A 27,806-nucleotide genomic window follows, 5' to 3' on the forward strand; every position below is an offset into this window, starting at 1 on the left:
CCCCCCCCCCCCCCCCCCCCAGGGAGAACAGATCAAGGTAATTCACTTGGAGAACTGTTCCTCTTGATCTGAATGGCAATGAATCCTGCATAACTCCAAAAATCAGCAGTCTCTAGAGTATGGGTAGAAAGGAAAAACAACATAGCATAGCCCCAGTGAAAACTCCAAATCATAAGCTGCTCTGCAACAGTTTACTGTCAAATCAGAGAAGCTTTCAAGTTTATCAAAAACACATCTAGTGTGGCCATGAAAGCAGAGTACAGAGATTAACTTAAAAAAAAAACAAAAAAAACAACCACCCACAGAATGATTCGAGTAGATCATCGTTAGATAATTGACAGAAAACAAATTAACTTTCATTTAGGTAATTGCATCAACATTGTTATCGTTCAAGGGAATTTACCAAACACTTTCAGAATGTTACCTTCCTGTAATTATGAGATTCATACTTTATCTATCATTATTATTCTTTAGTTTGATGCTGGATAATCTGCAGAAGTAATTTCAAAACATCACTTTGATGTTTAAGTTTCTATGTATGGATACCTGCGATTGTCTTTGACACTTTAAAAGGGATACTCTAGTGACTGAGTAGGTCACTTCCAGAGGCAGAGATAAAAATAATTCTAGCCATGGATAATTCTTTTGGGAAAGGCTAAATTTGAATTGACAGGTTTTTTTTTGCGCATTACAACAATTTGTATACAAATACAAAAGTTGTATGATATTGAATAAATTTGTGCCCCACAATGGCATTTACATATTACATACAGTACAGAACATAATGCATACTTGATGTAAAGTTATGTAGGTTAAGCTTAGAAAAAGAAACATGAGTGTTGATGCAGAAAAAACTTGTACTCTTGGTCAGTCTTCATTTTGATGAATAATAAATAAACTCAATGAGCCACTACTTGAATATCTGATTAATACAAATCTGATCAGAGAAGCTTTTGGCACAGCACATGCTTGGACAAAGACAAACCAAAAACATCAAGTAACAGAACAGTTATTCAGCCTTATCATGTGTATTTCACACCTCACACACATGTGTCTAACACTGGAGTCTAAATATCTGCAAGGTCCTCATCTGACAGTGTCTTAACCTTCAGACACTCTGGAGCCTCCGCACAAGCCTGCAGACAGTGAAGGACTCTGAGGCTGAAAGTACCTAAACCGTGACCCTGGATGAATCATACATTCACACAGTTAGTAATATTATATTTAATGACATTCACACTTTCATATTGAATCATTTTTCCGTAACAGCTGTCTTTAGGTTAGGCAAGTAAAGTGATGTAGGTTAGGTTTAGGAAAACAAACATGATGATAACATACTTTAAAGTTCACTTGGTTTCACACGGACACTAACACCGGTGTCTCAGGGGAATGTCCTGTGTTTGTTTAAGCCATCCACCACCCTAACTTGCGTCTTCACATGGAAATTCGTTTTTTATACTACTCCCTTGGCACATTGATCACATTATGGCAGCCTTCCTAATTACATGGGTTATACACGAATTGTAGTGTATTAGTTTTTGTAAGTATACATATAAACAGTAACAAGAACAGCCTGACTTGTTACTGGGATTCGATACCTTTAAGGCAGTGGTTCCAAGCTGGTGGGTCGCAGTCCAAAAGTGTGTCTCGGGTCTATTCTGAATGGACCACAACTCACTTGCAAACATGTAAAGTTTGCAAAAAACACCATTTATTTTGCAGTACAGTGAATTTCCAACATAGACCTTTTATTTTGAAGTGCTGTTTCCTTTTGAGTGAAAAACGGACAGCTACCTCAAAGAAACAGCAAACTAGCTGGACAACATGGTCAAACACAAGTTGTATAGTACTGTATATAGCCTATGAGCTAATGACTGAGGAGAAATCTGTACCACTTGGCAACCATTTCCCTTTAAGGTATCGACTGAAATTAGCCAGTACCAAGTGGTATCACAACTTCTCCAATCAAACGACACCTGCATTTGATTCTTTTTTTGTGCTCTGATCTAGAAAAAAATGACTAATTGTATGGTTTTGCTTGCAGCCAATCATCACAAGCGTTGTTCGATTTATTGTCATCTGTGGTGTGGTCAAGCATGATGAATTTGACAGAGTTTGCAGTTCAGCATTCCAAGCTACCAAAACATTAAAACATACAGTTATACTACATATATTTTATGCAACTGAATGCTTCCATTCACATGACCAGCATTAAATAAAGTAGAGAAAAAGGCTATCAAATGAAGTAGTGGTACTGGTAGCATAACTTTTTAAAAGATGCCCAGTCCTATTTAATGATATGTGGGATCTTTGCAACAATATATAAAACCAGTTTGACTTTTGGTGCTTTTGTGTGCTGAAACTAGAAATTCTGACTTATTAGAAAACAAGACGAAACGCGTTGAAGAAACAACCTCCAGTTTAATACATAACTGCTGAAACCATAAAAATCACAAGTAGCAAGGAATAGTGTTGCCATAATTATGCAGAGTGACACCACTATCTGAAATATCATTGCTAAGCATGCAAATTTGAGTTTAAACCAGCCCCCTCTACAATTGAGAAGATAGATTTATTGCCAGCGCAAAAAAGAATCTAAAGGTTGTTTATACTGAGGGAGATGCAATATAAACATCAAACCAATTACAGTCTTTATTAATATGTATACCAGTTAGACTTGTGTGATCAATTGGTTCAATTAACTGTCACATCCCTCTTGTTGTCTTTGGCTAGAGTCCCCCTTGGATGTTTTTTATGTTAGTGGGGCAGTAGAAAAACTAAAAGAGAGAAATGCTGAACATAAATATGCAATAATGGTTGGTAATGAAGACTGATCTATGGCCAAACATTATAAAATTACTCATGGCAATAATCCGGGAATTGCCTCAGAGTAATAATCAGTTTGCATATCCCTGAATCTTGTAGAGAAAGTGACAAATATAGAGAAGTATTTCAGTGAGTTGCCTGAAAAAAAAAAAAAAAAATCTAATAGCGTCAAAATGTCTTGGTTTCACAACTTGTCTACAAACTTGCATTTGAAATCTGAGATTTTTGCATGCAACTCTGCAGAAGTCTTTTCCCAATTGGATCAGTCTTTTGATTCTTTGCTCTTCCTCTTCATATTTGAACCAAAAGAAATCTGTGTACGCTGTGCATTGTGCTATGTTAATTGGTATTTCTCGGACCATTACATTCATTTGTTGAATATTGTGATGTAAACAACATTTAATTAAGTCAGATAGATAATCTATATTTTGCAAAACTGGTCTGCATTCTCCTCCCGCGTTTATCAGCAGTGACCTTTGAAGCCATTTCTTCCACATAGCTCTCACTCACACACCTGAATTTCCATAATTGCAGGAATAGAATTTATTCGGCTTGTTTATTGTCTCTCACCGAGGGTAAAGGCTGTTGTCTTTGTCGCCTGGAAACGCGTAGGTGTCTGCCACGCTTAAAGGCTTTTAAACTTTCACTACATCTTGAGCTCATGGAGCTGTGGCTTTCCTCTCCCTTGCCAAACTGAAAAGTGTGTTACTGTATTATCTCATCTATTGTATATTTGTGTTGGAACACGATGCAGTCCTTCTCTGGTTTGTCTAATCAGGCATGTGTGGCTTTGTTAGGATGGATTGAAACACTAATCTCTCTCACCTAATGTTTTAATGCCATTGTTACCATCTGCCCAGACTGCAAAGCCTATTTAATAAACAGCCAGTTCTTTAAAGACAACTAGGAGCTTACCAGAATTTAAATTGACCATGGAAATGTCATCCCTGTGGTCAGTGTTTTGTGTTCGTTTAAGCGTACCACAAATCCTGCAGCTGAAAAATCTTTTACGCTCCATGTTGTTAAGAAAGCCAGATGTGGGTATGTGATTGATACATGGACATATGTGCAGTGAGCTGTCTGCCCGCCTGTGAAGGCATCCATGTCAACCTGTCTGTAAGTAGTCTGTCCAAAAAATCTGCCCATCTGCCCAAGAAACACCAGGCTTGTGTCTTGGACTTATAAAAAAGTCAAGCTGACAAGGCATTTAAAGCTGGAAACTTTGGATTGAATCTGTTAAATTTAAATACATGCTAAATAAGGAGTGTGCTCAATGCCAGCTAGTTAAAGAGGATGAGCCAAACCTCCAACAAGTAATTATTCTGTCCCTCTTACTGCAGGAGTTTGGAAGACTGCCATCCTAATGCTATTCTTGCCATGGCCTGTTGTTGTTTTAATGGTAGCATTGTTTAATGAATGGTCGCACAAGAGCTTTTTTTTCCTACCCTTGCTTTACTTTTGTAAAATAATGCCCACTTAGTAATGCTACAAATGTGCAATTCAAAACATACATCAGGAAAATTGAACAACAGCCCAACACGTCCTTTCCTCCTCCACACGCCTCCTCATTGCACTATATCAGCGACTCTGACTGCTCAGCATTAGCTGTACCTTCCTCAGTTGTGATTCATCATTCATTAGTGTCAGGTGAGATCGTTCGGTAAACTGATGAACTTCAAACAGTTTGGATTGCGGCCTCATGAGGAAACAAATTAAGTCAAAGTCAATATGTCTTCCCATTCTTTTCCCCTAGGGACGTATGTGACGCAAGTGACAGCCACAGATGCAGATGACCCTACCTATGGAAACAGTGCTAGAGTGGTATACAGCATCCTCCACGGCCAGCCGTACTTCTCCGTTGACCCTAAAACAGGTAAAGTACTCAACCTCGCTGATTTATGTGGCAAAACAGTTATTGAGGCAGTAAAGTTCATAAACATCTCCACACTTTACTTTAAATATGCGAGCCAACAATAAGTACCTCTGTTTTATGTGCACCTGGCAATTGCAGTGAGGCAATCGTGCAGTGAAATGAGGTTATCTAGACCATTAGTCTTGATTGATATGTATGATTGTCTTCTAAACAGTGTGTGCTATATACTATAGTGTGGACCACTGCTGGCATAAATCATGAGAATAAAACTGGTCCCAGAATTGACCCCTGGGCCACTCCACAAATCAGTGGGCTATAAAAGGACACATGCTCTCCAATAAAGACAGTGAATTATTTATTTGACAGGTTTGAAATAAAGGCTCCAGCCCAGCCACCAGATGAAAATGTTGGCATTGTCATTTCTGCAAAGCACACAGACTTTGGATTTGAATGTTTCAACTGTGTCATATCAACGTTTCTAGAATGAGGTAGTATATGAGCTGACTTTGTCATCTGGAGGTGGAGGGGATGGTGTATGGCATGACATTAAGGTGAGATGCCTGCCAAGCTTCAGACCACTGCAGACCACAGTTAGAAAACAACAAAACAGGTTTTGATTTAACAGGTCATTGCTGTGTCCAGGCACCAAATGTGGTTGCTTTGTAGCAGTTCAGTGGCTTTTTAGGCATGAAAAGCAGTTGTTTTTTCCGAGACATTGCTGCTTTTCCGGCCAAGATTGCGGCACAAGAAGTGGTTGTTTTTTAGTGAGACGTTGCTGCTTTTCCTTCCAGGATAGTACCACAAGAAGTAATTTTTTTTTATAGAGACATCACTGCTTTTACTGTACTGCCTGGATAGTGGCACATAATCATCATTTTTTGGTGAGATATCACTGCTTTTCCTGCTGAGATTGTGGCATGAAAAGTGGTTGTTTTAAACAGAAACATTGTTACTTTTCTTGCTGCAAAAAGTCATTGTTTTTTGGTGAGAAATCACTGCTTTTCTTGCTGTGATAGTGGCTTAAAAAAGTAGTTTTTTCCCTGATATGGCTGCTTTTCCTGCCAGGATAGTACCACAAAAAGCAGTTGCCTTAACCTAATCATGTGTGACTAATGTAACAAACATAACAACCAAATGTAATGCATCTGTTATTCGCAAAAACAATGCCAACATTTTCTGGGTTAAAAAGGTCATTTGTATCAAACAGCACAAGAAATGAATATTATCAAAAAACCATTAAAATACACTGTGAACATTCAGGCGGTTTGCCTCAGAGATGGATAAATACAAAATGTTTAATGCACTATTTCCTTTAAGTACAGTAGCTCTAAATATAGTTGCTATTTTGCTGGGGTTGAGGAATGCCATCACTTTCTGTACAAATCAAAATGTCAGGTGAACGCACAAACTGACAGCCTCAGCGTCACGAAATAAACAGCAATTTCAAAACCATCAGTGACTTTCTGAATCTCTCCTTCAAGGGTACTGAGTAGTCAGTGCTGTGCACCAAACTGCTACAGCAGGAAGCTCCAATTGAAATCACCAAAAGACAAACAACACAATAACATCCGATGCTGAGGCATTACCATTGTTATTTGGTAATTTCCATATTATTTACACCTGCACTTTGCTGGTGTAGGCAGACTGTGTCACGGGAGGTAGATGGCACTAAAAAGGTTGCAGAGTGGCAGCAAGGCAGGGTATGGCAGAAGCCTGCTCTAAATCTGAAATACCTTCACACCGCCAGTGTTTGCCGGCAGTGGGCTGCCGTTGGCTTACTATCTGGGCCAGTTCAAAGCATATGAAAATAGGTTCATACATATCACACGGGAAGATGCGGTGGAATCTGTTGCTGATTATGCCGCTCATCCCAGAGCTTTACAGAGCGCATACTGAGACTGTATTTCAAACTGATGCTGGAAAAAATCAAACTGTTAAAGTAAATGTTTGCCCTGCTGGGCCCACATCTATCTCCAAAGGCACATCAACAACGGGAACAAACACTGGAGGGGGGAAGATGAGCAGGGGAGGGTGATGGCAACACCATACATGAATCCCCATGCATGTCACAGAATTATCCTTTTTCAGGAACAGACATTCTCCAAAAACAGAAATTTGAAAAAATAAACACAGTGTTTGATTTTGCATTCACACATGTTTGGGGTCTGCAGATCAAATGGTACATCCTCACTTTCTTACTGTAGTAAATGGAATAAGAAGAGGGGGAAAAGTGCAGACCCACCTATGCTGCCCGCTTCCTTTTAGCCTGCCAACCTCCCACTGACCTAGCTATTAATCTCCAGTACAAACGCTCTCTGATCTCAGGGTCTCTGATCCTCAAGTGAATCATTATATGGCTTCACCAGAGTTCCCTATTGAATGTCAAGTGTCTCCAGTTTGTGAAATGACCTCTATTTCAGCCTTGGTGTGAGCTGCACAAGCAGCTTCTTCCTGGGGAGTGAGCTCCTTAGGTGGAAATATATTGTGCAGTTTTTGAAGTAAATTGTGCATTTGGCGTCAAACATATTTCAATGGATTTTATGTTTTTTTCCCCCTTTGTCTTATCTCACTATCTCTATCTCTTCCTCTCCTCTCTTCTGTCCTTTATTATCTGTATTTCCTATTAATCTTGATGTACACCAGGGGTTATAAAGACAGCCCTGCCCAACATGGACAGAGAGGTGAAGGAACAGTACCAGGTATTAATCCAGGCCAAGGACATGGGAGGCCAGCTGGGGGGGCTGGCCGGGACCACCACCATCAACATCACCCTAAGCGATGTCAACGATAATCCGCCGAGGTTCTCTAAAAGTGAGTGCCCTGATTGAGTGAGTGAAATATAATTGCTGTTTAACAACACCAACTTTCATTTCTGCAAAACAACAATAATGCAGATGACCTTAAGCGGGTTCGCACATTTTATGATAACGAAATAAACACTGTGCAATTACAACAGGGCAGGGGGTATTCATCACGTCTACTCTCTGTAATTGGTTTTCATTATTTGTCATTATGCGCTGTCGTAAGCAAAGGCCTGTTTATTTAGCATGATTGCATCTAGCTACTACTCCTGGCAAATAAACTAGGATTGGTGTTATTTCGCTCATGGGGCATCCTTCTATATTTAGATTTGAGCACGATGGTGCTGCACCAGGGATTGAGTCAGTGTATTTAAACACTGTATTTCATCCGGTATTTTGTATAAGCTGCTAAACCAGATTAATTCGATTGTACCGTTCACCAGGTCATGTAAAAAGCTGAGCTGGAAAAAAAAAACCTCATTACTGTAAACACATTGATCTGTGAAAGCTTCTCTGCTTATACTAAGCATAAATATTAAATTGTGTGCAAAATGTATTCTGTTCTAAATCAGCAAGTGTATGACAGGAAAGCCAAAGATACTGTTTTGTATTGAAGCAGCCTCTTCAGGTATTTTGATGCGACACCGAGTGGCCTCCTCTGAATGTAAATACAGGCAGTCAGACGGTCAAGCTCCTTTGGCTGCGAGGAAAAGATGATATTTCCATAATGCTGTCACAGCACAGAGGTTGGGGCCAAGTATGGCGGCTCCCCTGCCCTGTCCCAAATCCTCTCTTTGTCGTCTTCTCTCTTCCATCTATAGAAGGCTTACAGGTTAGAAAACAGTGTGGTGGCCACATTAGACGACCTCATGAGATGATACTTATAACATTTATGCATGAATCAATGCCACATCTGTCTTTTCTAGAAATCCCCTTTTCCCCTCCCTAGTTATTATAGATTAAGTATTTGTAAACCTTCAATCCTCTGAATGAATCTCAGTGATGGCACCAGATGTGGTTGCAACTGCAGTGACTGCAATGGTCATGACTAATGGGGGTGTATATAACTGCATGTGGCTCTGTCGAATTATCCTAGAAGCTTGTGAACCCGCTGACAGTGCCATATAACAGCTGTTTGTTAACTTCTCCTAACCTGCAGCTCACCCTGTTTTTGGCAGGGGAGCTGCGTCCTAGCTTCAAAAGGACATGAACCTTAAAAAGTCTCTTTAAAATTAATGCATGTCCTTGAAAGTACTTGATTATTTATTGAAATTATAGCAGCCAAATTCATCCATATGCTTCAGCTCCCCTCTCAGAATCCTAGGATCAACACTGAGGAAAAAGCTGAGATCCAGGGTAAAATTGAGGAATATCAAAACGAGAGGGAGAGCTATAACATGTACACAAGTATAGTATTGATTTCAAACATTTAATGCAGCATTTTCCAGTAACCTAAGCAAAGGCGGGTGTTTTAGATTTGTTTTTAGTATATTTATTTTGGACCTCCTCCAAGAAAAAAGAAATACCCTCTCTGCCAAACAGCTTCCCTTTCCACCCTCCGAGGGCCTTGTGTCTGACACACTGGCTTATTGTAGACATTAATGCTCAAGTTCATCCATCTTCAAGTTTAATACCATTGTGTGTCAAGTAGCACTATCCTCAGAAGGAGCCTCTGAGAGACTCTCATACATGCCTTTCTCTCCTGCACATCATCTTCACCATTGCTATGGTTTATTTGTCTTATAAGGGCCAAATAAATCAGATTTCAAGAAGCGAATCATGTTTTTCTAGAACTGTTCTTGGCTGATTCATTGTTGCAGTAGATGAATGAGTTTAATCAGATGGTGGAATGTGTGTTTAATTAATGTTAACAAAACAGTGAAGCCTGTTACAGGGTCGGGCACCAGCGCTACGCTGTGATTATGAGGACTTGAGGAATTTCACTCACTCAGTCACAATGAATAGTCCTTAATAAATGTTGTGTAACCTTTGACATGGCACCATTTTCAAAATTAATGTTCAAAATTAATGTCCCATGGATCTCCTGACATTTCATGAACTGACAAGAATCTAAGTATTGAATGAGAGGGGTATAAAATAAATGATAAATGACCTTGCACTTGAGTAGCGTCTTACTAGTCTTTCGACCAGTCAAAGCGCTTTTTCGCTACTTGTCACATTCACCCATTTACACACACATTTATACACTAGTGACTGAGGCTACTGTACAAGGTGCGATCTGCTACTCAGTTAACCATTAACACATATTCACACATTGATGGCGCAACCACTGTGAGCAGTATCATGCCTAAGGATACTTTGACATATGGACTGGAGGAGCTGGGGATTGAACCGTTAATCATTAGATTAGTGGAAAACCTTCAGTATCTCCTAAGTCACAGCTGCCCCTAGAGTAGACCAAATCACCATGGTGTCATGCTAACAACTACAACAACTGGCAATTAATTTAAATGTGGAGACGTGAAATCCACAAAGTTGTTGAAGATATATAGTTAAACATGGTGGTCGGGGTTTATCTGATGTTCCTGTTGTACTAATTTTTTACTTGACTAGCATCTCTGAAAAACCAGATCTACCGTTAAAGCAATGCGCTGTTTAGCAGTAACCTATTTTAGCCACCTAAAAAGATGCAAGAAAAAAATTTGTATCAGTTTAAGTGCTTTATTTGGAATATCCTATATATATACTAGATACTAACTGATAGTAGATCAGCAACTCCCATGTTCTGCAAAGTAAAATTATTGTTTTGATCAATGGAATCTGGTGGCTTTGGGATAATGGTCTCCATTCCCTGTTGGAAAAGGCTATCTGATGGCATGCTAAGCAGTGAAAATAATCTTAATATAGCGTACACTCAAACTATTATTGTATTCTCTTTTTTTTTTTGGTGGCTAAAAACTAACCGATTGAGACAGCGTTTGCTCAATGCCATTTCATTTTATGCACGAAAATGAAGGTTGTTGATAGAGATGCACCCATCCAGCTTTTTCAGTTTCGATACCAATCCTGATGCTGTGGCTTTGAGTATCAGCCGACACCCGATACCGATCCGATACCATGGTTGACCTAAAAAGCTATATACCTTTAAATGTAGAACAGAAAAAACTAGAGGCATCAGGCATTGATGACTACACAGTTCTTTCCTAAGATAAAATGAAACAAGATGAAACAGATTAATGCAATCATGAACGATTTATTTTTAATAAAAATAAACAACTGTGTAACAGCAGTTGAAATAGTGTGAATTACCTCCACACAGCAAATTCTCTTCTTCGCTCCATGACGTATGACTTAGCTCGCGTTGCAATAGATTTAAAGGGAAAGGATTGCCTCAGGTATAGGTTGCATTTTCTGATACCTGATCCATCTATTTTGATGATATCAGGACCGATATTCGATCCAGATATCGGATCGGTGCATCCCTAGTTTTCGACCTGGAAGTTAATGAAAACAAAGATTGTGATTCACTCTATCACCCCAGAACATTCCAAGTCCTCAGAATCATACTGACACTATTGCAGTGTTACTGAACTGCCAATGGCACCTCCATCAGGCCACCAGGTGTTTGCACTAGATTTGTATTGCAACCACAAAGTTTTCCTCTTTGTGGCACAGGTAGATGCTATTGTTCAAACATCTAGCCAGCTCAGAGAGAGAAGGGAAACACAGAAAAAGATTAATTTCCACCTTTTGTCAGGTGTAAGTGATAATCAATCAATCCAGTGTTTGTGTGTTTGTAGATTTCTTCCCAAGTACTTTGCAGTGATTTCAGCTGTTGGGAATATCAGAGCCCCTCAGCTCTTGTGTTTGTGGATCATACAGGTTGAGCCGGCCAATTACAAGGAGCTGCGCAGCCTTGATGTCCACACACGTCAAAATTGAATAATGTCATGCCTATAGCTACAGGGCTGACTTCAGACAGAGCATATCTGCTGCTTGCCTGTGGGTGGATAAGACACCCTTGGGTGAGTGAGTGTCTACATAAAGGACAGAGGATGTGAAGAGCTCAGTATTTTCCATCTGTTGCCAAGTGTTGATAATAAATGAGTCCAGTCTGATGTTTGTTTGTTGACAGGTTTCTTTCACCTACGTGTCCCGGAGTCTTCTGCAGTGGGGTCTGCTGTCGGTAGAATCAAAGCCCATGACTTGGACATCGGGAAGAATGCCGAAGTAGAGTACACCATTGTGCCAGGTGATGGAGGCGCCATGTTTGACATCACCACGAATGAACACAACCAAGAGGGGATCATCATTCTGAAAAGGGTATGGAGTCTCAGAAACATAGACAAGAAATTCAACATGAATTTTCACATAATGACCAATATTCAGTGTTATTAACAGCACAAACAAATAAAGGCTAATAAAAACAGTCAGGCCAAACTCACTACTTTGCTATATTTTTCCAATTAATTCCAGTTGTTCCACTTTTCCATTTTCTTGATTGTTAATAAACTGCCACCAATAAAACACAACACTTGCTGTGGATTTTCACATTAAGAGTTTACCAATAAGGGGAAAACCTAAATACATTAATGTGAAAAATCAGCTGAAAGTGTTGAGTTGCATTCATGTTAATTTCACATAAATTGGTGGAAATTAAAATGTGAAAGGACCGTAATCATTTCGCTAATGAAAGTTGTATTTCTGTTTGAGAAGGGAAACTGAAAGCAGCAGAGTGCAAAGTATAATTAATGCTGTGTGGTGAACATATTACTGAAAAAGACAACAGGTGAACGTGGAGAGAGTTTTGAGTGTGCATGAATTGGGAAACAGTGGAATTTAGGAATAAAAGCCTGTCTTTAAGCGTGTTCCAAATAAGGCCTGGTTCTCTCTGCCTTTAAGTAAAAAATGGCCCAGGCCACTATTTGAGCATGGCATGTTTTTAATTTCTAACTTCATATTCAGGAAATAATATGAATACCAATGACTCTGTACATGTGAATATATTTTGAGTGGGAGGTGTTCTTTTATTTCTTACACATAAAACACATGACTGTTTTATTATCAAAAAATACGAGTGCAAACCAGTGCCCTATGGGATCCACACAACATTGTTAATCACATCACATCATGACAGCACCATATCACGTTATGTAAGCCAAACACGCTGGCAATATGAATGCCATAGTTTTCAAAGAGCACTAACGTAAGGCAAAGCAGAGTTGTCACTCAGGACAATGCTGCACTTCTTAAGTGCCGCTGTTGGTTGAATACTGTATTTGAACCTCGGTATTTCTTTCATGTTGGAGAGGCTGTCTAAATCCTGTCCAAACTGTCCTGCCACAACAGATCAACACAAATAAATACTGCAGGATCCATCAGGAAAGCTTTCACCGCTCACAATAATTAAGAAAAAAAAGAAAAGATATTGTACATGACAGGGAATGGGAGAGGTGGGATGTAACATAATGTATCAAGGGGATTGGGTGCTGCAGCACCCACATCACCCCTGCTTCCCTCAAGAATGCCTTTCTATATGTTATATTTACACCTAGATGTTCCACAGTGCTACTACTCCAGTGGTGCCACCACTGTTCTACATTTACATGTATTTACTTAAGTAACAGAGACTACATCACTTACATCACAGGAAAAAAAAAACTCAGGGGAAGTTACTTTTTTAAATAAATATTGAGATATTATCAAAATATGGGAAGCACTTTAAATTAAGGGACAGACATTACCTAGTTGTGTATTTCCATGCATATGAGCAGCATGTTGGCTCTTCATTAGCACTAATGCCTTGTTTTTCATTCGGCCATAAACTAACTTTTTTTAAGTTTTCTTCCAATAACCCTCTAATTACTGTTTATTGATAGAAAGTTAGGAAGATGTTCATGAATAGCTGATTCTTAAGTAATGGTTTACACATTGAAAAAAATGGAGGTCTATTGAGATACACAGGTACAGGTTCTATTCCCATTCAGTGATAAAAGAACGAAGTCACCATAAGTAGAATGTTTCCTTTATTGATGGATCACCTCAGACATTTTCAAACATATCTATTAAAAATATACTGCCTTATCACTTAATAGGCTTGTTTTTGCAGTATTGTGTGTTTTAATGGATTTACAAAGTAGCAAGGGGAGGCAACTTTAGAATAGGGAACCTGTGTGGGTTAATACGTGTTGAACTACAAGTGAATTGGTGGTGGCTACTGACTCTGAGGCTGATGAGGCGGATGAGGCTGATGAATCCAAGAAAACTAGGCACTAATGGGGAGGCGGAGGGTGTGCATGACTACAGCAAGAGAGAACTACGGCAGAGAAAGAACCATACTTAAAACAAGAGGCAGTAAGATGATAGGCTGACTGACAAGGTGTGTTGCTGTGCTATTGGTTGATTGTGAATCAGCTGTAGAACAGCTGATGATTCAATTGACAGACCCAGACAATGACAGCTAGAGATAAAGCGTGAGCATGCCTGCAAGGAATGGCAGAGTGAGAAAGAAATATTACAGCCTAAGCATGAAAAGTATTGTCTACCTGACTAAAATTTTGCCAGAGCTTCATTCCCTGGCTGCAGCTGTGCAGAAATGCCAAGAATTCAGATTTTGAAGACCCGGAAATACTGACCAATCAGGGCAGTGGAGGTGGGCTTAAAGAGACAGGTGCTAAAACTGAGCGTTAAAGTCAGAGGGTGATTACAAATAAATTCAGTCGAACAGTATGAAAAAAGTAATGTGTTTATGAACATTAAAGCAGGTACACATGATCTAGTAGAAACCCTGCATACAAGTATAAACCAAAAAATGAGCATGATATGGGACGTTTAATTATTATTTGGACACCATTAACGATTTAATTTTAGAGAGAATGGCTGTTCTTGTACTACCACCTTATGAGTGGTAGTTGTAGAATGGAGAAAAAAGCATTGATAAATGTTTCATAATGACTAGTAAAGAGCCAATATGCTTGCCTATATGCATGGTAATAAGCAACTTGTTAAGTGTTACGAAATTATGAAACTATAAATCTGCAGGTGGTACCTCACTGTCTTACATAATGCTGTACCATCAGGACACTTGGCAGATGCGAAGGCTGAACCTGTGATCTCTCAGTTGTGTGATGGTGCTCTCTAAGTGTTTGTCTCCTTGCTGCCCATGCCTTAAAGCACAGCTCAGGGCAACAGCATCACTCTCTCTGAGCGCCTGTGCTATATAAAGCATTCACTCAGCATGTCAGGGCTCATTTACTATGCCATATGTTCTTTTTGCTAAATGGATTAATACATCCAGCGCAGAGTGACCCACAGCAAGAGGTCTTGGCCTTTAGTTGCACTTTCTTTGAACTGCATTGCAAAAATACCTCATTTAATGCCATCTTTTACCACAAGTAGCATTTGTGGGGCCGTGATATCTCTTCACTAAATGGCAAGTGGCACAAAAGCACCAGTGATATTAGAGAAATGTATTACTCCCAGGATAAACCCTTTAAGATCTATCATCTCATTTTCAAGGGGGCTCACCACTGCCAGAGGTGAAAGAAAAAGGACATTACTGCCACAGAGTAAAATTAGAAGGAGAAACAGAATGATCCAGCCAGTGCAATGCGTACTAATCTACTAAATAGCCAGACTATAATAAGACTTATTATGCAATCAATTTATAACTTTAGCCTATATATATTTAAAAGAGAAAAAAATCTATTCCAAGACCATTCATTCATACTGAAAGAATATTGTGACCTTGTGTCCTTAGGACCATAGAAGTGAATTAACAAAGTATGGATACTTCATTTCATTCCACAATTAATAATCACATCAATTTCAAACTTGGATAATGAGAGAAATAGAGCAACAGAACTTCACAGCTGTTCCATGGAAAAGCCCGTCAGAGAATTCCCTCATCACTCTCAACGCCAGCTTTCATATTGTATTCATGTTTGTTTTGTTTATGAAGCGAATTTCTCTCTATTAACAGTTTTCCCTCATTTCTGTACATTCTCAGCTCTCTTTAGGGTATGCCTAGTTAGAGACCTGAAGCTCCATAATGTCCAAACCAACCCAATCGTCAGAAAAAATAATGGCATTGTACATTATATTTTCATGTTATTATATAGCGGATATGTTGGAACAATGTGTGGTTAGTTTTGGGTTAAAAAACACTTGATTTTGATTAGGAAAAATCATGTATTGGCTTAAAACACCTGGTTCTAGGGGAACAATCCCCACTGGAAACACAGTGATGACTCTGTGAAAAACAATGGCTTTTCGTGGCACAATCCCAGAAAAACAGCAATGAAAAGTTGCTTGAAACACAGCGATGGGTTCCTAAAATACCTAAATTTGGTGGCTAAAAAGCTGCAGGAAATACAACAATGGGTCCCTAAAAATACGTACATTTGGGGACTGAATAATAATAATAATAATAACAATTTTATTCAGAAAGCACTTTTCAAGCCATGCACAAAGTGCTTTCCAAAATAAAACAAACAAGCAAGCAACAAAAAAACAAGCAAACACAAAAGACAATAAAAACCATAAAACATAATATGTGATTAACTGTAGGCCATAGTGTAAAACTGGGTTTTGAGAAGGCTTTTGTGATGGAATCTGTTGATCTTATACTGAGGGGAAGACTGTTCCATAAGCGAGGAGCCATCACAGAGAAAGCCCGGTCACCCTTTGTTTTTAATCTCGAGTGAGGAACCATTAATAAATTTTGCTCCTCTGATCTCAAAGGTCTGACTGGTGAGTACGGCGTTAAAAGTTCTTTCATATATTCTGGGGCCAGACCATGAATTGCCTTATGGATGATTAATAAGATGCTAAGATTGGTGTGATATGACATGACCTTGTTGATTTGGTTAATAATCTAGCTGCTGAATTCTCAATAAGCTGTAGTTGTGAAACTGAGTGAGAGTTTAAGCAGGTAAAGAGCGAGTTACAATAGTCCAGGTGTGATGATATAAAAGTGTGAATAACTTTTTCTGTGTTGTTGTAGCTGAGCATGTGTCTGATCTTTGAAATACTGATAGAAGCAAATTTGAGTTGTCTTTCTGATATGGTGTTCAAAGATAAGTTACTGTTGAAAATTGTTGATGTTGAAAATTAACATTGTTACTGAGTGAACCAAGAGAAGACTGTATCTGTTGTTTATGACATTCTGGGCCCAAGATCAAGACCTCAGTTTTGCTACTGTTGAATTGAAGAAAGGTAGCTGCCATCCAGTGTGCTGCAGTGTGGTGAAATTGTTTAGTTCATGTAGCTTTAATGAGAGGTATAACTGTGTATCATCTGCATAACAGTGGAAAGAGCTGTTGTATTGCCTAATGATAAGTCCAAGGGGTAACATATATAAAGAAAATAAAATTGGTCCCAGAATGGATGTCTGCTGTATTTGAATTGAAGTCCTGAATAGACACAAAAAAAATTTCAGATATGAGGTGAACCAATCCAATGCAGCGCCAGTGATTCCAGCCCACGACCTTAGTCTCTCTATGAGGATGCTGTGCTCTACCGTGTCAAAGGCCGCGCTTTAGTCCAGCAGCACGAGGAGAGAGCATTGACCAGAGTCTGCAGCCTGTAACAGATCATTTGTCACACAAAGAAGAGCAGTTTCCATGCTGTGTAATTTTCTGAAGCCACTCTTGAATTTTTCAAAAATATTATTGTCTCTTAGACAATAATAAAGGTTTTTGAGATGAATGGCAGCTTGGAAATTGGTCTAAAGTTTTTTTATGTATGTAGGGTCCAATGAGGGGCTGAAGGCATGCCACCTTGAAAGAATAATTTTAAGCAAATGAGGTGCTATGGCATCCATTATTTCCTTCAAGAGTTTGGTGGGAAGAGGATCCAGGGTTCAAGATGACATGCTCATGTGTGACAAGGTGTCAAGGAGGTCCTGTAGTGATATGGGTTTGAAGGAAAAACAGCTTGAAACACAGTGATGGGTCCCTAAAAATACCCATGTTTGAGGGCTAAAAAGCTGCAGGAAACACACTGATGGGTCTGTAAAAATACCTATGTTTTGGTTGCTGAAAAGCTGCTTGAAACAGTGATGGGTCCCTAAAAATACCTACGTTTGGGGGCTGGAAAGCCACTTGAAAAACAGCAATGGGTTGCTAAAAATACCCACATTTAGGTGTTTAAAAGCTGCAAGAAACACAGCAATATGTCCTTTAAAATACCTACTTTGGGAGCTGAAAAGCTGCTTGAAACGCAGTGATGGATCCCTAAAAATACCTGCATCTGAAGACTAAAAAACTGCAGGAAACACACTAAGGGGTTCCTAAAAAAACGGATGTGTTGAGGCTGAAAAGCCGCTTGAAACACAGCAATGGGTCCCCAAAAATACCTATATTTAGTGGCTAAGAGGCAATGGGCTTTCCAAAAATACCTGTGTTTGGGAGCTGAAAAGCCACTGGAAACACAGGCTAAAAACCAACAGGTATTATTATTGTTTGTTGGTCTCAAAGAGTAGTCTATAGTGGTCTACAGCCTGGCAGCCATCTTGCCTCGGTGAAAAGTCATCCACCACCCCCTCCACCTCTAGACAGCACGTTACGTTTAAAATGTACAAACATAATGTATTCAGGGTTCGCAGAAACTTGCAATGCAAACATTTTCTTCTGGCCACTGAGCTGGTCCAAACACATTAAATAGAAATATTATTCTTCTACCCAGAGGCTTGGCTATTGAGAGCAAAAGCACCATATTATTTCTCTTTGGACATTGAAAGCATTCAGCTCGGTGACAGTGGTTGTTAATATGCATTTATGAGTTCTGCATGAGGAGAGAATGAAAGAGTCTCACCTCAGTAAGGTTCCAGGAGGCTATTCTTAAAAGGCACACCTCCTTTAGAAATTGCGATAACCATCAATGCGACAAAAAGGGCATGAATAAGACCATTTGCATTAATGAAATCATCATTAGGCTGACTCCTTGCTCACATTAGGCCATATTAATCAGAGTGTAAGTGCTGTGCGAGGAGAAATCTAGGCTCACAGATGTTGGTTTGTTTGCCTCTCTAATCTGTCTGGTAAACTACAGCATCAAGCATTGCAGGCTAGCCAGGTTAGTAAACAAGACTGTACAGTGTGCAGTTTTCAATAGTTTACAAACTGTTACTTCTCACTGCCAGTTGGAGCCATGACTGAATAACAGAGCTGCTCACGCTTTCACACTTCTGCCAAGAATGCTATTAAAATACATCAAGTCAGTATCACTTGAACAGCTGGCAAATGGTTGACTCAGTGTCTCTGAATGTGCCACGTAACAGTTAAGAGGCATAATAATGTGAATGTATTGAAGATAGTAGGTCTCGCCCACGCTCCAAACTACACTGGTTAACAGGTACGCAATTCCTCGTGCACTCTCGCACACAACCAGGAAGACATACACGAATATAAGCTGTCAACCTGTTATTTTGTTGCATGCACAGAATGACTTGCTCACATAAGCTCTTGCACATCCATTGCTTCACACTCTGTACTGCATTTCCCTTTGGCAGAAAGCAGTCGACCCCTGTGGCGAGTTTAAATGCCATTTGTTGTCGGTGCCATTGAGGTTCAATGGGAAAAAAAAGGAACTGCAGAGCGATGCTAAGTTTGCATAATGCAACAGCCACAAAATGTCTTGGCGATACGGGAAAGGAGAAAAATGTAAATGTCAGAAAGTGAGGATTTTTTGTAAGCAATGCTCTGATGCGTGGATGAGATGGATTTCTTCTCTGAAATGAGTTCTCTTCTCATTCTCCCAAAATGCTATTTGAATTTTGGGTGCATAGTGGCACCTGAGATGTGTGTCATCATTTCCAAAACACATAAAATACTTTCAACATGGGAAAAACCCCCACAAATATCTTGTAAACAAAGGGAACAGGCAGGTCACAACTTTACAAACAACTCATTCACTTTTACCACCATGTCAGCAGTCATTTTGTAAGGAACAAAAAGTGGATCACATTTGACTCTGTTTAATTGCGTAGCATTGGTGCTATCTGTTGCTTTCATACAACATGTCATTACATCAATACAGTAAACAAGCTCAAATAGCCAAAATTGCCGTCCCCGTCCCCCAATGTTTTGGCTTTTAAAAAAATCAAACAAAAGGGAAAAGATGATCCAAATATCCACTGCTAATGGTCAGTCTGTAGTCGGACTGAGTGATCATCACAGTCAGAATGGGCTGGAACATTGATGGGTTTGATGGAGTGCATGTGGGGAGCAATAGAGGAAGAGAAAATCAAAAGGCAAAGCCATCTGGGGAGCAGCACACCCACCCACACACACAGAGAAGACAAAATTTGCACATATGGTGTTCTTGTATTGTCTGTTATTTATTATTGTTTGGTAGTTAAACTGTTTCTTAAACAAAGAAAATAATCTACAAAAGAAATTAATCATCATCATAATAATCGCTTTAATTATAACTTTATTAATAACCATAATCATAACATAAAGATTATGGGGGTATGGGTGCCGAAGTTAACTTGCCACAGGCGAATGTGCTAGGCTTGGCACTGGATAAAGAACAGAGCCCTTCAGACTTCTTCCAAAACTTTACAGCCTTAAACACAAATTCAAATTCACTTCTGGAAGATTAAAAAAGTGTGTTTCTCATTAAACCCTGCCTCTTTCATGCAAATTCACCTCAACAAAATACTTTTTAAGGAGTGGTAATATATCTCTTTTTGTCACTTCTCGTTTCATTTCTGGGATACAGCATATATTTCATCTGATTGCAAAAGTAGCCAGCCAATTCTATCTGTTTCTCTGTGCCTTTCAGGGTATTTCTGATGTAAGTGTCTAAAATGTTCTTTGGGGGAATGCAAATCTGCATTTGTTTTTCTGATGTATCAGACTGAGGTGTTCGTTAACTGGTACATTTTTAGTCCGCGCCCCGGCACACAAGCACACAAAGGTGTATGATCCTTTGATCCCCAAAAATATGCAACTGAGTGAGTAATTGATTCCCTGCTCAGTGTAAGAGCTGCCTGGGGATGCTCTCTGAATGTGTATGAACATATGCGAACTTCTGTGTGTAAATCACGCATGCGTGCCACTGTATGTGCTTAATGTGCTCATTGTCATGGCTGTAGATCATTGTATGGTGACCTTCCTATTGGCAGTAATGGAATAACAGAATGCGACAGAAAGCAATTATGATGTAAATGAAGACAGTTATTTGTTTACATTATGTATACCCACAGTGGATGGAGGGGGTGCATCTTTCCTCCTATTGTTTTACTTGCAGTGTTTGATATGCTGCCATTTAACAATGAGGCAGTGCAATGTATTCCCCACAGTGGTAAGCTACAGCACAAAGGCATTGTTGATGGGGGACAGTCTGAGCCCCTTTAACTGACCAGGCCCCCCCACAGTGTAATTTACCAAACAACATGTGCCTCTGCCCATGTGGGATTGTGATATTAACAGGACAGGGTGGGAAAGAGAGGAGAGAAAGAACGAGCTGTGCCTTGGAAAGGTGTGGGGAGAGTAGGTAGCTGGAGATGAAGCCTTTATGAGTTGTTCACTGTGTTCCCAGAATACTGACCCGCCCACAGACTTGTCTTATTTCAGATTGGTGGAATATCCCCAGAGACAGGTGTGCAAATGTGTGCAGACAATCCCTCTACCTCTCTCTCTCTCTGTCTCCTTCTTTCCCCTTCTCCTTTGACTTTCCTCCCTTGCACTGACGTCGAAAAAAAAACAAAAAAAAAACACACAGCAGGACAGAGACGAAAGCCACATTGTACACAGAGCAGAGTTTGGCAGACCCCAAATTAGAGACTCAGGAAGGTTGGTTATGATAAGAGGATCAGGCTGAGTAATGGGTTCAAAGGATGATCATCTGTTTCCCAGTCTGACGATACAGGGGGAGAGGAAAAAAGAGGCACAGAGGCATGGAGGGGGTTTGCACATCCCATCTGCAAAACATAGGATTAGGGGAGACAATAGGTAAATCCACCAATGAATTCCCAGGGAGACGTTCAGACAAATGTGTGCAGACAAATGTGTGTGACATACTAAACATGAAAAAGCATGCGGAAGGGCATTGCCACATTCAAACGCCGCTATGCATACAGTATATGGAGAGCACACGTCAGCAGCGTCAACATGATAACCTTGGGTTGTGTTGCTAAAATAATTTTGAGTGGGATTAAATGTCGTTTGTCCATTTGCATGTTTATTTACCCCCTCCTGGGAGAAGAAAAGATGGCAGATATGCGTAATTGAAATGTGCTGTTCTAGGCCTAGAGGAACGGCATTGTTTAATGACAGCATGTGTGGCATAATGTTTGCTGGCTCACACTCAGGGAATCCATTTTAATACAGGCCTATCTCCTCACTGTACAAACTGAATGCCCCCAGCCGCCACAGTGCATTGAATAAAGAGTGTTTGCTGCAGACCTCTGGCACTGCCTCCAAATCCATTGCCCCAGAGTGTCAGAGGGGTTCAAAAAACATTGTAGAGAAGTACAGGTGCCTTGTGTAGTGCAAGCTGCTGCAGGTATACCTCAAACACTGCTTTGATCTAGCATCTAATAGTAAAATATTTAATAGAGGTTAATTATGTTCATAGAAAATAACTAGAAAATATTGTTGTTTTCGTTTGTGGTTTGTTATAGTTTGATCCCCGGCTTCTCCTGTCCATATGTCCTCCAATTGTTCCCAGTGGTAAGGCCTGGGGAATCAATGTAAAGCACTTTGTCCATCTAAGGTGGAAAAGTGCAACACATTTTCTCTCAACTTGTCAATTATGGCAGCTTGTTCAGTGGCCCTATGCTTTAAATTGATTCCCTAGACAACCCTATATTATCATTTTTGGAAACTTAGGGACAGCCTGTCATTTTCCTCTTGTTACATGCTCAAGCTGTAGAAAAAATGGATATAGCTATGGTGGCATCACCCATTGGTTTGTAGACTCCAGTTTGGGAGCATCAAGTTCAGCATTTCGCCTGTCACCATCTTGGTTTTTTGAAGCCAGAAAAGACCATATTTGGGCAAGAAGCTGGCACTGTGGAGGAGTAAGGGGTGGATCTGGCTGAGAAGCCTAGGACGCTATTGGCAGACAGCTTGTCACTCAATGTGACCCTGCCCTCAAATACGTGCAATTTTAAGCCTTAAGAATATGTAAACAGGCAAGTTCTATAAATTTAACCCCTGTACAGTTGTCATCAAATGGAAATTAGTTATAGAGACCAAAACCATATTTTGTACCAGGCTGTTAACATTTTTATTTCCACTGTAAAGTTGGGCATTTTAACATTGGTGTCTATGGGGATTGGTTGACTTCCGCAGCCAACCTCAACTGGCCATTCCAGTAACTGCAATTATTGGCACTTTGGCTTCATTTTTCAGCTCCAGAGGTTGTTGCTTGGTTACATGCACAGTATCATTTCAGAGTAAACATCTGTGTTTACAGCAAACGTAGGTTTTGTCACTAAATCTACTTTCGGTGTAGGCAATAAAACTACTTGTTTAGGTTTAGAAAAAATATCATTGTTTGGGTTAAAACAAGTGAGCTTGTTAAGTAACTTTATGAGTGTGTCCTGTGTCTTTAACTATGTGACACTGTTGAAGAAAACTCAACAGAACTGGCTTTGAGTTCACATGGGAAACATACAGCAGTCCCCTGGGTGAAAGTCCTGTGCTTGTTTGTCTCATCCACTGGCCCTCCCTCCTGCCCCTCTTGGACGACATCTATCATCGTTACTTGAATGTGTGGTGCGTCTCAAGTCGCTAAAGGTGCCTTGTGCATTGGAATTGGATGGCTGGTGTGACCAAGCTGCTGTATTTTACACCCTGGGAATACAACAGGCTGAAAAGTGTAACATAATTGCAGCTCATTTTGGTTTTTGGTAACTTTCACATTATTCATCATGTGCCATGTTATAGATGAAAAAATAACAGTAGTACGACACTGCTTGTCAGTTATGATAAAAAACGAGTTTTTATCGTGTCTGTTATATAAGGAGTAGTGGATGAGAGAGAGACAAGGGAGAGATCTCTGACATAGCCAGAAAGTATGTTAAATGTTTCAGCACCGTGGACACAGACAGAAAGAGACAGTTTGACAGGTTCAGAACAGTAAAGGGAGACAGATCATTGTAAATGTAATAAAAAAAACCTATATGTTGGATAACTGGGACACTGATTCCAGACCAGTTTGTCAGTATGTCGCTGGTTTACCACAGCAAACTGATTTGTTTCAAGATTTTGTTCTAATCGAGTAACAGCCCAGGAAAAGCGGTCAATGATTCATCCAGCTTGCATGAGGTGACTTTTTTCTCCCACTTCCAAAGAACAGCAGGTTCAAGTGATTAATGTTATAGTGCTGCGTGGCATTTAAGAAAAGCACTTGTCACCAACAGCGTGCACAACTGATAAACATTTGTATATAAAACAAATGCCGCTAATTGCCTCGATTGCCTTAGCTTAAATGTGGCCCTATTTAGACCCTTAAAGTCATAGCCGCTGGCAGTATTGAGGCAAGAAACCCTTTTCATCCTTCCTGCCATCAATTAAGGACTTAATTTCACTAAAGTCAGACAGTGACTGCAGTCTAATTTCTCTATCAGAAATGTCATTACTGGGCTGTTTGAACAGTAAATCATTTCAGAGAATGAGAACTGTTACTGCCTTTCAGTCTTGATGAGATACTAGCAGGCAGTAAAAAAAAAAAGTAATGGTCAAATGACAAAAGTAATGAACAAACTGCTAACTTGACTGAAGGCCAGAAAACAGTGAGGAATGTTAGTTGAATACTAAAGAACACAAAGGGCTTGAGTTTATAGCTCAGCTCAAACAAAGACACATCCTTGTATTGCAAAATAACAAAACGTCCTTACATTGTGAAAACCATATATGTGATCTCTAAATTGCTACGGGGTAATTGCAATATTTTATAGCTTAAAACTGATAGCATTTAGAGCTCATCCGGCATGATACCAACCGAGCCTTGCTCACAGACAGAGTTGAAACTAATCTATTGATTATAGTGCTGAATGTTCCAGTGGGAGGTGAAATGAGTTATTTTCAGCCCTGGTGTGAAAGGAGTCGAAAGAAGAGGAAAAGAAGGAAACAATACCTGAGAACAACAGGAGATGCAGGTGCCCAGATGAATAACATCTTACCAAGCAACCAAGCAGGGGGCAATGTGTGCGTGTCTTTGTGTACGTCTGGTTATGCATGTGCTGTACACGAGCGAAGGTGTTCAAAGGGAGAAAAAGAGGAGGGAGAGTGACAAAGAGGCAACTGAGGTGGTGCTTGGAGTCGATGAAGTGCCTTCTCTCCGGTGGCCTGGGGAGGCGTGGGTGTAATAGATTAAACTAGCGTCCCGGGGCTCATCCCATGGCTAACCCTGTCCTATTAAGAGTGGCAGTGCGAGTCTTTCACAGTCACTCTACTCCACTGCAGTGTGGACAGGGCTGCTGGCAAGGCTCTCAGATGGCACTCCACTGTTGTGAGTACTGGGGGGATGGAGATGCTCCGAGGCAGCCAAGGACACAAACCGATGTGACTGATGGCAGCACAATAAAGTGAGCATTCTCCTCTCCACAGTGTTAGGACCCCCTGGTATTCAGAGCGACATCAAATCGCTCTCTGGGGCATGTAAGCTTTTCTCTGCTGATGATAAGCTCATTGTGCTCTGTGGTCAGTTGACTGCTTATGGCACAATGGTGGCTAGAGGTCTTTAGCATTCTTCTGCATGGCCGAGTCTTGCTGAACTGTCAGTCAATGACTGCGGTGACCTTATAAAGAAGTCACTCATTCACAACAGAGATGTCAGGCCAGACTCAAACCACTGCGTCATAATTGCTTATCCCAGAATCTCTGTGGAATTTTAACCTTGAAGTGGCTTTGCATCCCAAAAATACTGTGTTTGGCTTACTGGGCATTGTTAGAACTTTTAGTGCTTACTGCAACCTAGTGGCGCCTCTGGAAGTTTTTTCATGAGAGTAGCCAGATGGGGCTACTGAAAATCTTGGGGCGGCACACTAAAACCAAAAGCTACAACTAAGTTCCAGGGATTTTATTAGTCTGTTGTAGTATATAGGCTTGTTGAAAGTTAGTATATAGTATATATAGTATGAAGGCTTGTTACAGTTAATATTAATAATTAAATGATGTGCATCGACACAGAAAAAATTAAATACTTTGAGTTCCCTGACCATGGGTAGATTAATAGACAGTGAGCTCCTGGGCACAGATATGCAAGAGGCCCCACCACCTCTCCTACATTGGAGCGAACCATACAGACTTGTGTTGGTTTTGCCTCTTTTTTTTTTTGGAGTTGTTTTGCGTCTTACTTTTTGTGGTTTTGTGTCCCTTGAGGTAATTCTGTGTCGTCTTTGTTCATTTCCTGTCTCTTTGTGGTTGTTTTGCCTGTTTTTATAGTTACTTTGTGTCTCTACACTTCCTTTGCATCTCTTTTGTGTTTCTTTGTGGTAATTCTGAGTCTATTCCTGGTTGGTAATGTGAGTGACATTTTGCAGATGAAGGTCAGGGGGCCCCTAGAACTCTGCCCAGTAGGCCTAGTCAGTAATATCCATGTCACAACAACCTGTTTAAATCTGTCATGTATATATATATATATATATATATATATATATATATATACGTGTTGTGGAAGTCTAATTAAAATAAGCTGGTTGCCATTTGCCCTAAAAGACAAGTATTCAGCTGTAATTTGAAGAAGTACATTGATTGTAAGGAACAAAATATTTACTGGGAACAAGCCTTCTCAGGGTTAGTGAAGACTCATGGGTACCCATAGAACCCATGTTCATTTAGGTTCGAGTTCAAGAGCCCTCCTTGCCGGTTTTTCCATCGCCAAAATTTAGCCTAACTTAGGAGTGTTATTTAGCCCACTTCCCAATGAGCTATCATGCCATGGTTGGTACCAATGGATGCCTGAAGTGTGTTTTCTAAAGATACTGCTATCTTTGCACTAACCAAAGAAATGACCCAACATGCAGATTTTTAACTGTCAGATAATGGGTGCTGTCATGTGGGATCAGGAGGGTTTGGCCTCACTAGAATTCAGTATCCAGACATGGCCTAATGTTGCTGTTTGGAGCTATGTGTTGGCTCATACGGCTGCAATTATTTAATGTGTGATATTCTGGGCATGTTTGGCTTAGCTTTGATTTACTCTCAGAGGATAAATCATGTGAGGAGGTGTTAATGATTCATAAGTGGTATTGTAAATATATAATACTGTGGTAAATGGATTTAAGACTGCTCTGCATATCATAGATTAAACAACATTTGCTGTTTTTTTTCACCCCATTTAATCTTCATCCTCTTCAGGTAATACCTGTGTTCAGCACAAACAAATGAAGTCAGGCTGCTAATGACTCGCTGTGCTGTGATAATGATTCTTCAAGGGGAAAGGCTGGATTTACCCATGAGTGTTGGCATTAGACCGTCCCCCATATTATTGGGCAAACATAGCTGAGGTAGTATTGAACTCTGCTATTGTAATACTGAACTGAACACACAAAGAAAACTGAGAACCTATTCAATATGCATGTCATCCTGCTTCTCCCATCCCCAAAATAACCACCAAGCTGAAAAAAACAGCTGCAACTAACACTTTACACTGCGACGGGAACAAGATGTGGGGGAGGGACCAGAAACAGACCTAAGTATCGAGTGAGGAACAGATTTCAGCTTATGGATTTCCTCTTATCATATCTTGATATAGATCGTCAACAAGCACATTCATTGTTCAGTATTCACACATGTAAATGTGACAGTGTAACGACTTTTTTTTTACTGTGTTTGAAGCATTATACTGTACCTGTGAGACTGTGATGCCTTGATTAGTCCCCTGTTCTAAATTAACAAATTCCCTTGGAACATAACAGGTTCAATTGGCAAGAAAAAAAAGTTCCTTCATTCAGTATCACTGCCAGTGCAATGAAGGTGCACATTTACATATCAAAGGGCGCAGCACCATGTCTAGAATTTCAAGTGTGTTCTGTTGTGATGTTGAAGAGCAGCAGCACTGACATGAGAGGAACTCGGTCTGTCCTCCTTACAAATTCCTCCGTTGATACACTTCCTTGTTGTGTCCGCAGTAACCCATAAAAAGGTGCATAACAACTGAAGCGATAATGAGACACTTCAAACGTGTAATTGAACATGCATAGGTGTGTGCAACTTGTTTTAGGATAATATATGTGTGGATATGGGTAATACTGACTCATACAGCGCTGGTTCTGAGCGCATAAGTAGGTCATCTTCGAGGAAGGGGGGAAAAAAACGCAAAATGATACATGCAGTCAGAGAATGAATGGCCGTTTTTCCTTCCTGGGAAATTTCCCCTATGGC

At 40.1% G+C, this 27,806-nt stretch overlaps 1 protein-coding gene across 1 annotated transcript in view; it reads left to right on the plus strand.

The window, feature by feature from the left end:
• Positions 1 to 27,806, plus strand: part of LOC126397483 (cadherin-12-like) — a 145,364-nt gene that overhangs the window by 82,054 nt on the left and 35,504 nt on the right. Inside the window, exons 4-6 of the mRNA XM_050056321.1 lie at positions 4,580 to 4,699; positions 7,343 to 7,510; positions 11,597 to 11,784. Of these exons, the coding sequence (XP_049912278.1) occupies positions 4,580 to 4,699; positions 7,343 to 7,510; positions 11,597 to 11,784 (476 nt within the window). The remainder of the gene's footprint in view (positions 1 to 4,579; positions 4,700 to 7,342; positions 7,511 to 11,596; positions 11,785 to 27,806) is intronic.

The sequence above is a fragment of the Epinephelus moara genome, chromosome 11 (assembly GCF_006386435.1).
Source record: "Epinephelus moara isolate mb chromosome 11, YSFRI_EMoa_1.0, whole genome shotgun sequence".
In the NCBI taxonomy this organism is placed as follows: Eukaryota; Metazoa; Chordata; class Actinopteri; order Perciformes; family Serranidae; genus Epinephelus; species Epinephelus moara.